The 16,671-nt window shown below is 42.5% G+C and overlaps 1 protein-coding gene across 1 annotated transcript in view; it reads right to left on the reverse strand.

Annotated features, from left to right (window-relative positions):
* Positions 1 to 485: 485 nt before the first annotated feature.
* Positions 486 to 16,671, reverse strand: part of LOC135247110 (Fc receptor-like protein 5) — a 28,482-nt gene continuing 12,296 nt past the window's right edge. Inside the window, exons 3-6 of the mRNA XM_064320370.1 lie at positions 10,054 to 10,347; positions 5,295 to 5,555; positions 4,164 to 4,205; positions 486 to 809 (exon numbers count right to left, since the gene is read on the reverse strand). Coding sequence (XP_064176440.1) covers positions 688 to 809; positions 4,164 to 4,205; positions 5,295 to 5,555; positions 10,054 to 10,347 — 719 coding nt within the window. The 3' untranslated portion in view covers positions 486 to 687. The remainder of the gene's footprint in view (positions 810 to 4,163; positions 4,206 to 5,294; positions 5,556 to 10,053; positions 10,348 to 16,671) is intronic.

Genomic DNA, 16,671 nt, shown 5'->3' on the forward strand with positions numbered 1-16,671 from the left:
AAACACCTTTACTAACCTGGCTCCCTAAAACACCTTTACTAACCGGTCTGTGTTAAACTATCACAACTTGTCAGTTGTGATATATTAATATGTAAGAACCTGTGGACCGCTGTGCTGTAGTTTGGGTCTTCAGTACTCCAGTCAGTCACACTAAAATCTCTACAGCTGGAGTCCCACCCTGATTCTGCAGCTCAGTATTAAAGAGATGGATTATGGGTAATCTAGGAGGTGAATGGAGGCAAAGTCAGTTTTAGCAGAGACCGGTCAGCTGCTAGCATTAGCTGTAACGCATGTAGAAATGAATGGCAGCTACATTTAGCAAATCTTCCATTCATTGCGAACGTCCACTTCATTAATAACGTCATTTAGAGTGCTACTTCAACCCTGATTACGACAAAGATAAATGTTTAATTCCCCTTTCTTTATGTATGAAATAACTTGCATCCTAAAAAAGCAGTTTTGACTTGATGTTATAATTTTTCCACTGAAACATTTTTACAAAAGAATACCATAAAATACGGCATCTCATATTATGAAGTGTCTCTGAATTAGGACCCGAGGTGGAAAGTGCAACAGATGTCCTAAAATTCTGAGCGCTACTGAATGGCATTATGCTTTCATCCACTGTATCTGCTGATGTATCTCCTCATCTCACCTCTAATGGAGCTGCTTCACAGACCATGTTTATTACTGCCAGAGCTCAAAGCAGTGTGACTGATACTTACGGCAATACAGAACAGCAAAGACAGCTGCAATGAGGACAGCAACAACAGCGATAACACTGGCAACTATTATCCCTGTGCTGGAACCTGTAAAGAGAGAAACAGAGACATTCAAAACCTGTCAAAGTGCACAACAGCAGCACTACTGATACTGTATCTGAGTCAGAGAGCAAATCAGCACATCAATTCACAAAATCCTTATACATTACATTACATTATACAATTCACTGTGAGTAAAAAGGGGGACTCTAGAGCCAAGACTCCAGTGTGTAGGACAGAGACTGCAGTGTGTAGCTGTGTGAAGCACAGAGACCCCAGTGTGTAGCTGTGTGTACCACAGAGACTGCAGTGTGTAGCTGTGTGTAGCACATAGACTCCAGTGTGTAGCTGTGTGTAGCACAGAGACTCCAGTGTGTAGCACAGAGAATCCTGTGTGTAGCACAGAGACTCAAGTGTACAGCACAAAGACTCCAGTGTGTAGCACAGAGAATCCAGTGTGTAGCTGTGTGTAGCACAGAGACTCCAGTGTGTAGCTGTGTGTAGCACAGAGACTAAAGTGTTTAGCTGTGCGTAGCACAGATACTCCAGTGTTTAGCTGTGTGTAGCACTGAGACTGCAGTGTGTAGCTGTGTGTAGAACTGAGACTTGTGTGTAGCTGTGTGTAGCACAGAGACTCCAGTGTGTAGATCTGTGTAGAACTGAGACTGCAGTGTATAGCTGTGTGTAGCACAGAGACTCTAGTGTGTAGCACAGAGACTCCAGTGTGTAGCTGTGTGTAGCACAGAGACTCCAGTGTGTAACTGTGTGTAGCACAGAGACTCCAGTGTGTAGGTGTGTGTAGCACATAGACTGGAGTGTGTATTACAGAAACTGCAGTGTATAGCTGTATGTAGCACAGAGACTGCAGTGTGTAGCTTTGTGTAGCACTGAGACTGCAGTGTGTAGCTTTGTGTAGCACTGAGACTCCAGTGTGTAGCTGTGTGTAGCACAGAGACTCCAGTGTGTAGCTGTGTGTAGCACAGAGACTCCAGTGTGTAGCACAGAGACTCCAGTGTGCAGCTGTGTGTAGCAGAGACTCCAGTGTGTAGCTGTGTGTAGCACAGAAACTCCAGTGTGTAGCTGTGTGTAGCACAGAGACTGCAGTGTGCAGCTGTGTGTAGCACAGAGACTCCAGTGTGTAGCTGTGTGTAGCACTGAGACTGCAGTGTGTAGCACAGAGACCCCAGTGTGTAGCTGCGTGTAGCAAAGACTGCAGTGTGTAGCTGTGTGTAGCACAGAGACTCCAGTGTGCAGCTGTGTGTAGCACAGAGACTCCAGTGTGTAGCTGTGTGTAGCACTGAGACTGCAGTGTGTAGCACAGAGACCCCAGTGTGTAGCTGCGTGTAGCAAAGACTGCAGTGTGTAGCTGTGTGTAGCACAGAGACTCCAGTGTGTAGATCTGTGTAGAACTGAGACTGCAGTGTGTAGCACAGAGACCCCAGTGTGTAGCTGCGTGTAGCAAAGACTGCAGTGTGTAGCTGTGTGTAGCACAGAGACTCCAGTGTGCAGCTGTGTGTAGCACAGAGACTCCAGTGTGTAGCTGTGTGTAGCACTGAGACTGCAGTGTGTAGCACAGAGACCCCAGTGTGTAGCTGCGTGTAGCAAAGACTGCAGTGTGTAGCTGTGTGTAGCACAGAGACTCCAGTGTGCAGCTGTGTGTAGCACAGAGACTCCAGTGTGTAGATCTGTGTAGAACTGAGACTGCAGTGTATTGCTGTGTGTAGCACAGAGACTCTAGTGTGTAGCACATAGACTGCAGTGTGTAGCTGTGTGTAGCACAGAGACTCCAGTGTGTAGCTGTGTGTAGCACAGAGACTCCAGTGTGTAGATGTGTGTAGCACAGAGACTCCAGTGTGTAGATCTGTGTAGAACTGAGACTGCAGTGTATAGCTGTGTGTAGCACAGAGACTCCAGTGTGTAGATGTGTGTAGCACAGAGACTCCAGTGTGTAGATGTGTGTAGAACTGAGACTGCAGTGTGTAGCACAGAGACCCCAGTGTGTAGCTGCGTGTAGCAAAGACTGCAGTGTGTAGCTGTGTGTAGCACAGAGACTCCAGTGTGCAGCTGTGTGTAGCACAGAGACTCCAGTGTGTAGCTGTGTGTAGCACTGAGACTGCAGTGTGTAGCACAGAGACCCCAGTGTGTAGCTGCGTGTAGCAAAGACTGCAGTGTGTAGCTGTGTGTAGCACAGAGACTCCAGTGTGTAGATCTGTGTAGAACTGAGACTGCAGTGTATTGCTGTGTGTAGCACAGAGACTCTAGTGTGTAGCACATAGACTGCAGTGTGTAGCTGTGTGTAGCACAGAGACTCCAGTGTGTAGCTGTGTGTAGCACAGAGACTCCAGTGTGTAGATGTGTGTAGCACAGAGACTCCAGTGTGTAGATCTGTGTAGAACTGAGACTGCAGTGTATAGCTGTGTGTAGCACAGAGACTCCAGTGTGTAGATGTGTGTAGCACAGAGACTCCAGTGTGTAGATGTGTGTAGAACTGAGACTGCAGTGTGTAGCACAGAGACCCCAGTGTGTAGCTGTGTGTAGCACAGAGACTCCAGTGTCTAGCTGTGTGTAGCACAGAGACTCCAGTGTCTAGCTGTGTGTAGCACAGAGACTGTAGTGTGTAGATGTGTGTAGAACTGAGACTCCAGTGTGTAGCTGTGTGTAGCACAAAGACTGCAGTGTGTATCAGTGTATTGCACAGAGACTCCAGTGTGTAGCTATGCGTAGAGGGTGTGGGGGGAATGGGTAGTGTTCGGAGGTTCAAAAGCACACTGACAAGGGTAACACCAAGCTACTACAAGTAGCCCCTAAATCCCAAAGGACTACACAGAGGGAAGGAAAAAGAAGACAAAGAAAATAATAATAGCGAAGCAGATCTCCGACAAACGCTAAACCAAGAACCCAAACACTGGTAGGCTACTTAAATAATAAAGGTCCCGGAGGTTCCAATGGGAAACCCTTAGACTTAGGGTAAAACGAGAATACAGCTGAGTGACAAACACTCAGCTAAAATAAATAATCTGAGTGCAACTCAGAAAAACCCAAAAGAAATACAAAACCAGGACAACGTCCCAAATATCTTAGCTCGCAGAGCTGCAAAATAATAAAGAATTTTTTCTTTTTTTTACTAGAGCACTAAACTGCGCTTAACACCAACACTGAATGTACCGGGCAAGCAACCTAACAAATATAGCTCACACAGAACACTTGTCCCACCATCCTATTACCTGGTTCTGGTCTTTCTGATAGTGACACAGACGCGACGAACCCCATCACGTTACAGGTTAAATAGGCGGCCAACAGGTGAGCCCAATTAGGACTCAGGGTGCTCCCCTGGTGGCCACACCCAGCCACTGCACCCTGAAACCCTGACAGAGGTCAGAGAGGGGGATTGTGGGTTCTTACCTGAAGGACTGGCGTTTGCCCCAATAGCAGGAGGTCCAGTAGCTTCAGGGTCACATGGTAAAAGGCAATGCATCCATGATTAGTACAGCTGTGCAGATCATGTTGTAAGAAGAAATATTTTGTTGATATTAATTATTATTGTGTATTAGTGATTGTTTATGTACCTTTGGTTATATTATATATATTTCCCATGTAGAACAATATAGATCAAATAACTACCTCAAACAGTTGCTCCCCTCTGATTGGGTAGCACTTTAATAAGGACCATAAGTTTCACTTCCGCTTTTGTATTAGACGAAGCTATTGAGCCGAGGGAGCACACTAGTCTTTGACCGTGTCTTTATTTTTGTTTTGTACAGTTTTCAATCCCTTCAGTAAATAGTTAAAAGGAAGAACTTGGTTTCTTTGAGTCTCTTTGAGTCACGTGTCAACTATATGCTTGGATTCAATAGCTTAAGTGGTCATTTTTAACGACTGGAAGGAGCCACACTTACATGTTTTAATGTAGATTGTGCTACTTAGACCAGGTCCCCAAACTATGGCCCTTTCTAACATTAACTTTATAATCATATATTTGATGAAAAATAACCAGATTGACATTGAAACACATGATTTAAAATGAGTGAGTTCAGAGCAAGTTTCCCATCGAGAGGGATAATGAAACATAAATACTGGTACCGCTGGCTTTGTCCTGATATTGAATATAACTGGAACGTTATTTAACCAGGGCATCCTACTGAGGAGAAGAATCTCTCACAGGAGAGACCTGGTCCTTTATTTCAGTACAGGGCAGAGAGGCTGCCTCATCATGGAGGTTTCTAGAGTACAGAAGTGCAACGCTGCCATGTTATTATTTTATCTTGTTATTAGGGGAAAACATCAGTAATTATGAGAAAAGATCACATTATTAAAAAATAACTAGTTATCATTGTTATGAATTGTTGTACTGAAATAAACTCATTTAATTATGCAAAAGCACATATAAAAGGAATAACAAAATCACCCATCTGAAAATACACAAAAATAAACAGAACACTTTCCTATTTTAGAGACTCTTTCTCATCATTAAGAACTAGAGTACACAGGTACAGAACGATGTGAGCAGGTGTGAATGAGATGCAGTAAGCTCACCTGTGCAGTGGGCCCCCACAGTGAGAGGGTCTGATGTCTCATTACTGACTGAGTTCCTCGCCTCACAGATGTAGATACCGTGTGTCTCCACAGTCTGGGGTAGTTTCAGATACGGGGCATCAAGAGAATCAGAGCTGCCGTACCTCTTCTCACCCTCTCTGTACCAGGACAGGATCACTCCTGTCCCTCTCTCCACAGTGCACACTATAGTGCAGGGGTACTCATTATGAGTGATGGTGATATGGGGTTTTGAGACAGGAACTGTGCAGAAGAGAAGAGAGTAAGATAGTGAATATAGTATTCAAAACGTTAGTGCAGAATAACTGAGTCAAATATGAATCTGAATTATAAGATCTTGGCAACAAGAACAGGACCACATCATACAAACTGAACAAGGTTTCCATTTGATATTGTGTTGTACAGTTAAAATCTAAAATATAACTGAACAGGTAAAATAAATGAACAGATAAACATCATATAAGAATGAGCTTATGTGTTTGCATTTGAATCTGTTCCTAATGCATCTTGGGTGTATATACACCTGCACTGATATGTGGATAATCCCTATCAGGACATAATCCAGATGCTCAAGACACAGAAAACAACAGGTGTAAAAGGGGCCTAATTGTTCTGCCTAATGATATTGACAGCCTGTATTACTGCGATAATTATGACGCCACTACTGGCAATGAAATCATTGCTCCAGAAGAAGCTCAGTTTGTCTGCAGCAGCTATAGTTTCAGCAAAACATTGAAAAGAACATCCATCATGTCAAAAACATGACTGGCACCGCCCAGATACACAACGTGAATCATAAGGACGAGTCAGAGGTGGAGAAAACCTTTAATAGGAAAGTTATTTGTATGTTCTCAGAAAGAACATGTATCTGAAATTTTCTGTAATCAATCAAAGGATCTACAGGCAGCAGAAAAAAATGCAACGTGCGTAAAAATAGGTTAAATCACGTGTTATTATTGACCTTTAACTCAAAACGACGGTATTAATCCTATACGCAGGGGGTAAGAACATTCATGTGTTGCTCTGTAACTTACCGTTGTCCTCTAGGCACAGTGGTTAGAAGTATTTCCAGGTACATATACAAAGGGAGAGATGATAATATATTAAACCTGTTAACACTCGCCCCCTAGTGGAGCAGGCGCCCGCGTCAGCGATTTTGACACCTTTAGGTTTTTAATATAATAAAAGCTGATGATGAAATGATCCGCTCCAAGTCTGATATTACAGTACAGTACAGTACTGTTTATGGCACGAGCTCGCTGTTTGCGCAGCCGCAGTCTGATCGGCTCGTACTCAAAAGGACCATAAACCATCAGCGTCATTCAGCCTCCCAGCCACTCAGAACTAACACTGAGGTCTCTGCGCTTTCAGCCAAGAAACAGAGTTTGCCAATAAGGGGACCACAAAACCTTAACTACAACAAAACGTATCTCGTACACGAAGAAAAAATTGCTAATGTATGAATGCATCCGTGTAATATTTTATTTTAGAATAAATATTTTTTCCAATAAATAGTCAGTTTGGTATGTTATTTTCGTTGAACTTCATTTGATTATAACAACAAACTAAGCAAGTTGGCTAACATCAACGTATATAGGTAATTCATTGTATCATATACAGAAGATAAGATCCAGGCTAAATCTCAAAGGTAGCTGGCTAGCGGGAAATCCTAAAGTTAACACCACTACGCAGGTAAAACACAGGTCCCCGCAACAACTTGCTATATCATGGACTCTGGAAACCTACGTGCATACGACTGAAATTAAACTCTACTGACCCCACAGCTGGGCTCTGTTAATCCGCTATTGACGGCACGATCCTGCCATCGTGCCGTCAAACCCTGTTCCTTCTAAGAGCTGAGAAACGAACACAAATTGTAATTGAAGCGGTACTGCCGGATGCGCAAAGTTGCGCAACGTGTAGACTTCCACTACGTCTGATCTTATAATGCGAAGGTGATTTCATTGAGCATTTTTATTGTTTTTTTATATGAATACATATGAAAATTCTCATTATTTTACTTGGTTCCAGGGGGATTAAGAGGATTTATACAGCAGTCAGTACAGCGAATCGCCAGGGTTCCGGAAAATCTGTAAACAGGGACGGGCTGGCTTCGGCATTTGTAGACAGCGCCCTTCGGTAATGGAAGACAAACGCTTAAGGTACTGGAGATAGCTTAATAGCAGCTACACAGACCTCTGTTATCCGTTTTCCTAACCACTGTATTTTATTAATTAATTTTGTATGTATTTGCATGTTTTTCAATGCGTCATTTCTAGCTAAATGTCCTACACCGTTTTCTCGACCGTTTGCTACTCTTGTTGGGGGGGGGGGGGGGGTTATCTTACGGAATGTTTTAGAACTGTTTTCCAGGTCACAACTGCCATATAGGATTTTGTTTTAATGATGCTGTTACTTTAAAAAAATGTTACGATTATAATAGAAAAAACTGTTCACCATCCAACCACCACCACTCATTCCTTATGAAGCAAAGCGTTGTCTTGTAAAATACTCTAAAAAAACAGGTAACGAGACGCGAGAGGTAAAATCTTTGATGGTATACGACGTTAGTAACAAATTAAAATAAGTAGCCCCCCCCCCCCATAAAATAAGCATATCCCCTAATATGATACTAAATACTTTCCGTTTTTCCAGTTGAATTTACACCCTTGGCTTAGTTGGAAGGTAACCTGCTGATTTCTAGTTTGACGATGTCTTTTATTGTAGTTAGATGTTCACTGTCCAGTTTGCAAGCTTACCAACACATCCCGGACAAACTCCACCAAAATGTATTCAATTTGTATAAAATCATACAATCTACAGACTAACGATACCTTACAGATCGGAGTTAATTTTGGCACGTTATACAAAAACAACAAATCCTGAACTATACTTTATTAGTGTGCATTATGGTGTGTATGTTATTAAAACTCCTAAATTGTACGTGTACATTATAATATGGGCTAGTTTAACATCCGACTTTCTGTACTCAGAAAAAACTTAAACGTTAACTTCTTAGTTCTGATCTAACCTAATTTGGGGGGGGGGGGGTATAAACAAAGGAGGTAATGATCCAACTGCAGGACTTGGGCGGACTTTACGCAATCATCGTTATGTGTGAGAGCAGGCAGTACCGGTAGACAACACTGTCGAAGGCAGTCTAACTACAGGAGGTTCCTGTGCGTTATTATGACCACTTTTACGCGTTTCAGCAGTTCTCCGCATCCAACCATAAATCCTTTTTCTTGTATAATTTCTCGCAAATCATACATCCTCTTACCGGTCATGATTATGCAGTGATGTTGCTACTGATTATATGTTTATGGTGCAACCAATACTCGGTTATGAAGAGTTTGAAGTTGAGTTTAAAGCGTTGTAGCCGATAAAATCGGATGCATTATTCTGCGATGTCGGCCCGCTCACGTGATGCCGTTAGTGGCGTCCGCTTTGTCGCTTCAGTTCCCGTATACGTAAATACTACTACACCTTGAAATTAAGTATTTTGGAAATAGAATTAGACCAGAAAGGAGGATAAGCAAAACATTTAATCATTTTGGGAAGCTTGGAGAGACACTTGGGGAGGTTTGTGAAAGTTTTTAAGGCGAACACACCTGTTGAATGCGGCTGTCTGTACACGCGCACAAATGCGCTAACATGTGGAAAACATTCTGCTGAACAAATGTAAGTCGTTATTTATATTACTGTATCACTTTATGGTTGTGATAATAAATAAATATGGAATTAAATGAAGGATTTTGCTTTTTTAATGCAAATGCAGTTTTGTATTAGGTGTATTTTATGTGTTGTAGTTCAGACAAGCACAGATGCTGATGCTTTAGCTTTGATGGTTCAGAGGTTTCCTGCAGTCTGAGGCTCTGACTGTGCCTGTACTGTCTGTACTTATGAGGATATGAGGATTTATTTAAGACCTGTTATAACAAGTGCACGTGGACTTTTAGGAGTTTTGGAATGGTAACAGGTTAGAACAGTTATGAACACGAATTACAGACATCATATAATCAAATTACAGTAGAGAAATCGCAAGACTGTTTCTTTTTACAAAGCGAAACTTACAAATATACATACATTTAGCCTCATAATTACACAAAGTATATATTTCAGATAGCTGTAATATACTTTTATTTCAGAATGTTGTTCCTAAAGTGTGAAACTCTGCTTCCTGAATTAAAAATCTGCCCTCTGATCGGTGGTCTTGGTGACAGTAATGTGCTGCAGCTGTTGCTGCTGTACTCAGTATATCAAAGTCACATGTTCCTTGTTAGAGGTGTGTATTGTAGTAAGTAGTTCTGTTCAGGTACAATGGGCTATAATGGTACAGCAAAGAGCCAAAGGAGTATAGTGATCAGATAAGATATAATCAACACTGCTGCTACTACTACTACTACTGCTGCTACTAACAACAACAACAATAATTTATTGTTATGTTTCAAAATTTGGAGAAATAACCATGATATAAAATATGTAAATGTAACTAATGTCAACTAATCATGAGTTTATTATGACTGGGACTCTGCAGCATAAGTAACCTCATCTTAACAAGATAACATATACAGTTTAATATGAGTATAATTCCCTTTTGATTCAAGCTAATCTAGGACACACACACACACACTCACACACACACACACACACACACACACACACACAGACACACACACACACACACACACACACACTACTGCATTAGCAATCCTATAGACAGAGCCACAGTGGTACTTACTGTACACATTCAGCTGGAAGACGGTATTTATGTTCTGGTCTGTATTCTGTACTTTATACTCTCCAATGTCCTCCATCTTCAGCCCAGAGAGGGAGAAGAGTCCAGTGCTGCTGTCCCAGTGCAACCTGCCGTTGAACCTCTCATTTGGGGGCGTTGTAAATTTACCATTAGTCACGTCTCCAATGGTGACACCGCTGTGCATCAAACTCCCGCCCTTTTTCACTGCAGCTGGGAACTTCACACTCTGTCCCAGAATGCCGTGCAGCTCCACAGACTGGCCAAACACACTCACTGCTGGAGACACAGAAACAAGCCTCCATCAGTGATGAGCACAAGGTAATGCATGCAGTAAAGCATACTGTGTTCAGTTTGGGTCAAATGGACCCGTTTCAAACTTTTAGTAAACAAGGAATTACACGTTTGAGAGATCTGTTTCATTACCTGTGACTAAACCCGTGTAAATTTGGTTCTTGGTTTGGAATTGACTTAAAGATCATACATATTGAGTACTTTAGTATGAACTTCATTTCTGTATTAAATGTATCACGTTAAAACCCAGTACAGACCTGGGTATATCTGAGCCAGGCTAACAGTTTCACAGGTGCTAATAAGTAAACAAAACACAAGGGCTCAGCACCACATCAAGAGCCTTTGCATGTTCTCCTTCCTCCATATCAGGGACAATAAAATATCAGTGGTGATGTCACAGTGGGAGGAAAGGGAGGGCTCCACCAATCAGAGTACATTGAAACAACCAATAGAAAAAGTGCTTCCTCCAGTCCCTCCCTCCTGTATCCACAGCATCACGATGCATCATCACTCATCATCCCCCCAGTGCCCCCCTCCCCCAGTGCCCCCCCCCCCCCCCATCCATACGCAGACTGGCAGAGGTGACCTGCTGGACTCTCACCTGCATCAGTGAGTGAGCCTCTCAGCACTCAGCCAAGGGGAAGAGGAATAAATAACCAAACCACTCTAACCTGACTCTCTACATTCCTCTGCAGAGTTAGTGGGAAACTCTCTACATTCCTCTGCAGAGTTAGTGGGAAACTCTCTACATTCCTCTGCAGAGTTAGTGGGAAATCCAGGCTCAGAAAGTAAAAGTCCTCCCCAGTAATTTGTCCCAATCATCTGGATGTGCGAATTAGCACAGTGTGCAAAACGGTGATGTGAATAGTGAGATGGATTTAGGAATTGTTATCCAAGAGTCCCTCTGGTTAAGTTTAGCTTCTGCTAACTGCTTAAATATAAAAGTTAAACACCATTTTGTGTTAATTTATTTTACTGTACTGGTGTAAGGTGCATATTGGATGATGTTTTTAGGTTGGTCAAAGACCTGAAAATGTACCCGTCTCCCTGCTCAAACTTCTCATCCTTCATTATTCTGCTAAATCACCCTTTTTTCCTTGGGACCCAGGGCTCTGGTCATAATGCAGGGAAGAGGCTCTCTACCTCCTCCTCCCCCTCTCCCTTCTTCCTCTCTCACATGCAGCTCTTCTTTCAACATTCAGTTTCTACATCCTGTTTGCAGCTTTGATTCTTCTTCACACCATACGCTTACATGAAAAAAAAACACTGTGAGATAGATGTGTGTAGATAAGCTGCATGTAAAAGGTTGGGTGTGTATAGTTACTTATGGAAGGTTGGATGTAGATAGTTGTTGTGAAAGGCTTCTGTGGATAAATGTGGTGTGGAGCTGAGATTGAATATGCTGGAATTTTGCTCCAGGGTCAGCACAGATTTCACAGAGGAGGGTTGAGCTTTATAGTGAAGTGGAAAACACAGAGGAAAGGGTAGAGTCAATGCGTTCACACTCCACCACCAACACACGATCAGCAGCAGATGCATATTTTAACTGTTAATCTGATCACAGCTGAAGAGCAAAACCCAGCAGCGCTTTGCTTCCTGCTGCAGCCGCTCCTGCTGGTTTTAGAGTGTGAAGGCAGCTGGAGCAGGTGTGTTTGTAATGGGTCATACGCCCGACCTCCTGGTCTTAAATATAATATCAAATGTGGTTTGCAGTGTAGAGCTGCGGTGTATCTTACAGATGTAATGTTCTGAATTATGCACCGTTATTAATGACCTGGTGAAGTCAACATCCCAGTTCCACAGAAGTGGAAAGTAGAATCTTATCTAATAAAAAAACAGGTTTTGCCAGTGTGAAAACCTGTTATTCATGTGTAAGGTTAGGCAGTTTGGCTCATCTCCTTATAGTGGGCTGTGTGTGTGTGTGTGTGTGTGTGTGTGTGTGTGTGTGTGTGTGTGCGTGTGTGTGTATGTGTGGCGCGGGTGTGTGTGTGTGTGTGTGTGTGCGTGTGTGTGAGTGTGTGTGAATGTGTGTGCTCGCGGGCGTGTGTGTGTGTGTGTGTGTAAATATGTGTGTGTGTGTGTGTGTGCATGTGTGAATATGTGTGTGTGCGGGCGTGTGTGTGTGTGTGTGTGTATGTGCGGGCATGTGTGTGTGTGTGTGTGCATGTGTGAATATGTGTGTGTGCGGGCGTGTGTGTGATGTGTGTGTGTGTGTGTGTATGCGGGCGTGTGTGTGTGTGTGTGCGGGCATGTGTGTGTGTGTGTGTATGCGGGCATGTGTAAGTGTGTGTGTGTGTGTGTGTGTGTGTGTATGCGGGCGTGTGTAAGTGTGTGTGTCTGTGTGTGTGTGGGCGTGTGTCTGTGTGTGTGTAAGTGTGTGTGTGTGTTTGCGACTTTGCGTAACGCTGAGTTCAGCCAGGTGAACAGGGCTGTTATCTCTTCTGATAGAGTAAATATTTAATAACTGAGTTCTGATGGGGCTGCAGAGACAACAGGGCAATTTACGTGTGTGAGTGTGTGTGAATGTGTGTGCGCGCGGGCCTGTGTGTGTGTGTGTGTGTGTAAATATGTGTGTGTGCATGTGTGAATATGTGTGTGTGCGGGCGTGTGTGTGTGTGTGTGCGGGCATGTGTGTGTGTGTGTATGCGGGCGTGTGTGTGTGTGTGTGTGTGTGTGTGCGGGCATGTGTGTGTGTATGTGTGTGTGCGTGTGTGTGTATGCGGGCGTGTGTAAGTGTGTGTGTGTGTGTGTGTGTGTATGCGGGCGTGTGTAAGTGTGTGTGTGTGTGTGTGTGTGTGTATGCGAGCGTGTGTAAGTGTGTGTGTGTGTGCGGGCGTGTGTAAGTGTGTGTGTCTGTGTGTGTGTGGGCGTGTGTCTGTGTGTGTGTGTAAGTGTGTGTGTGTGTTTGCGACTTTGCGTAACGCTGAGTTCAGCCAGGTGAACAGGGCTGTTATCTCTTCTGATAGAGTAAATATTTAATAACTGAGTTCTGATGGGGCTGCAGAGACAACAGGGCAATTTACCTGTCATATAAGCAGCTGTGTGTGTTTAATGACTGCTAGATTCACTTAAAATAAAACAAAACTGCGTAACCACCTGAATAACAGCTAAGTATGCCAATCTCTTCTGTGAACATTTTAAGATGTGCAGGTGTTTCACGTTCCAGAGCCGGACCAAATATTATCTGTTAAGAGTTTAATTAACACTGTTAGAGTTGAATTGACACTGAACATTTTACTGTGTATCACAGACCAACAGTAACCCGATAACATCATTAAATTAGTTTGGTATTATGCAGTATACCCATTACGTTTTATCATTGCCTTGATGTGAAATATTTTACTAGGCTTACATGATAAGAGGGCTTCAAAAATATAAATACGAACCTTACAGCGCATTAAAGGCTAGAATTAACATTCTGGCTCAAAGTCTTAAACAGGAAAAACGGGGGCGGTCTTTTGGAAGTCTTTTCATCACCGGAAGAAGCTTTGGCAGCAGTCCGATGCTTCAGCATAGTATTCTATTCAATCTGCAACTGACGTGCTGGAGCCGCGCGCTTTCCCAGACTCCGGGATAAGAGCTGTGCCATCAAGGTTCTGTCGCGACAGATTCGTCTGCGTGCGATACAGAAATAGCCAACATCGTCTATATTTAATGTTCTATAGATAACGGTTTTAGTTCCATTTTCACAACGATTTGACTTGTGAATTGCGCGATGTCATATATTTAAATCTGTGTAAACTGTAAAACGTGACGTGCTTGTTATTGTGCCGCTCCGTTATGAAATGTTCGCATAAAATCGTGTTGTTTTGGTAGGCCTAAATAAAAAACATTTGAATAAGAAATAACAATGTGCAACTTATAAAATTCTTAGAAACCAGAGAATGATTCGCAATTCCCAAATATATAATCTCAAATATTGGTTAAATTAAAATTTTCCTGGTTTGCTTAACAAAAAAGTAGCACCACCAAAAAACTATTCATAACCTGTCTCTCCGCTTCAACCGAGCCCTATCCACATTTTTAAAGCGCACTGGGGGTTAAGGCAGCGGGTTCGCTGGGTACAACGGACACATTGTAAAATTAGGTCGGCAAATGTAGCGCACAGCAGCCTCTGACCGTTGCGGCTGCTAACTAACGACGTGTCGACCGCAGTTTCATACAGTTTTGCAACAGAGAACTGGTGGTTAACGGCAGATGCTAAATTTATCCAACGGACAGCGGAAAGCAGAACCTACATTGATTTCAGTCTGTCATATGTGCAGAATTTTCGTTAGCAACAAAATCACCTCACCCGGTAATCTGCGTCACATATCTACTTTCGTTTTGCTTGCTGCGGCAGCTTTAGTGGTTTAAAAGCTAGCCAGAGAGCACCTTTATTGAAACAGTAATAGGCAGTCTGACGCGCTCGTTCAGCACAGTGCGGAGGCAGCTGTCTTATTACCTGTGGTAAAAAGCAGGCATGTTGAGAAGATCCTCATGTTTTCTCCCCGCTGCGGTCTGATGCTGCTGAGTGGTTCAGGTCATCCCCTCTATCCGCGCGCAGCAACCGTTGTAATGCCACGCCTTTACCCGTCGCTACACGAGCCGCACTTCAGAGTCTCACGCTTCCGGGCGAGAATGACTCACATCGCATCCTTTACGGATTTTATCTGCGAGCGTTTTTATGACCCTTTCGTATCACTTACAAAAAAATCACATGTGAATAGTGTGCATGTGAACTATTTAAAAAATCCCACAATTCCATTTATAAGATGAGAGTGGAATAGGTAACCTATACTATTTTTTTTTTTCACACGTGAACATAAATGATAAATTCCATTTTCACATTTGAGATATGGAAGGCCAAACAAGTCAAAAAGATGCATAACTGGCGTCTGGAGTCACACGTTGACAACATGCAAATAATAATAATTAATTAATAATAACGTTAAAAATCAACGTGTTACAGTGTTTTACGATTGCTTTGACTCATTTTGAACAACAGAGTTTCAATGTGCAAAACTCTTAACACAGAATGCTATACTGCTCATTTTGGGTTCAAAATGTAATTTAGCATGCAAAATAAAAATACCAGTGTCAAATCAGGGAATATTATATGCAAAGGTTTATCACAGCACCAGAAGATTAGATATTTAAAACAATGAAGTTAAATAAAAAAAGTTTGAAAGTTTTCTTTGGTCATAACGCAAAATGCTATACTCCTAATCTTGGGCTCAAAATCATATATAGCATGCACAATAGAAACAACTGAACCAAATTAAATTGTATTTCATGCTAAAGTTTATCATAATGTCAGAACAGTGGATATGTTCATCGTTGAAGTTTAATTATTGGTGGATTTTCAAATACAACGGCCATTATCAAATAATGCAGTCAAACACAAAATACTTGTTAGCAAAAAAGACTACGCAATGGTCATTTCCTCATAAGTACTTGAAATTATGTACAGAAAGCATCCCTGTCACGATTCTGAGTGGTAGTGGCTATCCTTGGCCACTGGAGGGCATCCTTGTCAGTTCTTTCCCTTAATTGAGCTAATTGGGTTCACCTGCTGTAGTTCCCCTGTTTGGGCTAATTGGGATCACCTGCTGTAGTTCCTATTTAAGCTCTTTCTGGCCTGCAGTCAGTGCTATTGTGTCAACTCTGGTTACACGCAAGCTGGTGTTCTGTGAGTGTTTTTGTAACATTTCAGAGCTGTAACAGTCTCTCTTCTTATTTTGAAGTGATTTCTGTTGAAATGAAGGCTGAGATTTAAGGGATTGTTTGCTATTATTGCACAATAATCTCTTACTCGGCATTGCATTTTGGGTGTTTTTTATCAATCCTCATTTCGAGGGCTGTTTTCTTTAGTTTTAACCTTCTTTACACTCTCAGTTCTTTTATGAGACAGCTTTATTATACTCCTTTTTTCTGTTCAGTTTTTCCCTTTTCGCTGGGTAGTTTTTGTTAGTATTCAGCTGCAGGACTTACCGCCCAGAGGAGTATATTATTCTGTTCTGTCTAGTTTGAATACTCCTTGTCCTTTAGTGCTTATCACCCTTTCATGGGTAGACTACTTAGTCCAATATACCTGGGATATTCTCCCTTAGGAGTATTTAATTTTCTGTTTGTTTACTTGTCGCCTTCCTCTAGTCTTTTGAGACCTTGTGGTTACTCCACCCCTTGTGGATAGCTTTCAGATTCCCGTTCAGTCACGTCTGGTTCTCCGAACCCCCCCACCCCACCCCACCCCACCCCACCCCACCCCTTCACAATCCCCTGTGATAGACTGCAGTATAGCACTTGTGTTTTTATGAAAGACAAACA

Source organism: Anguilla rostrata, unplaced genomic scaffold (genome assembly GCF_018555375.3).
Source record: "Anguilla rostrata isolate EN2019 unplaced genomic scaffold, ASM1855537v3 scaf1073, whole genome shotgun sequence".
NCBI lineage: Eukaryota > Metazoa > Chordata > Actinopteri > Anguilliformes > Anguillidae > Anguilla > Anguilla rostrata.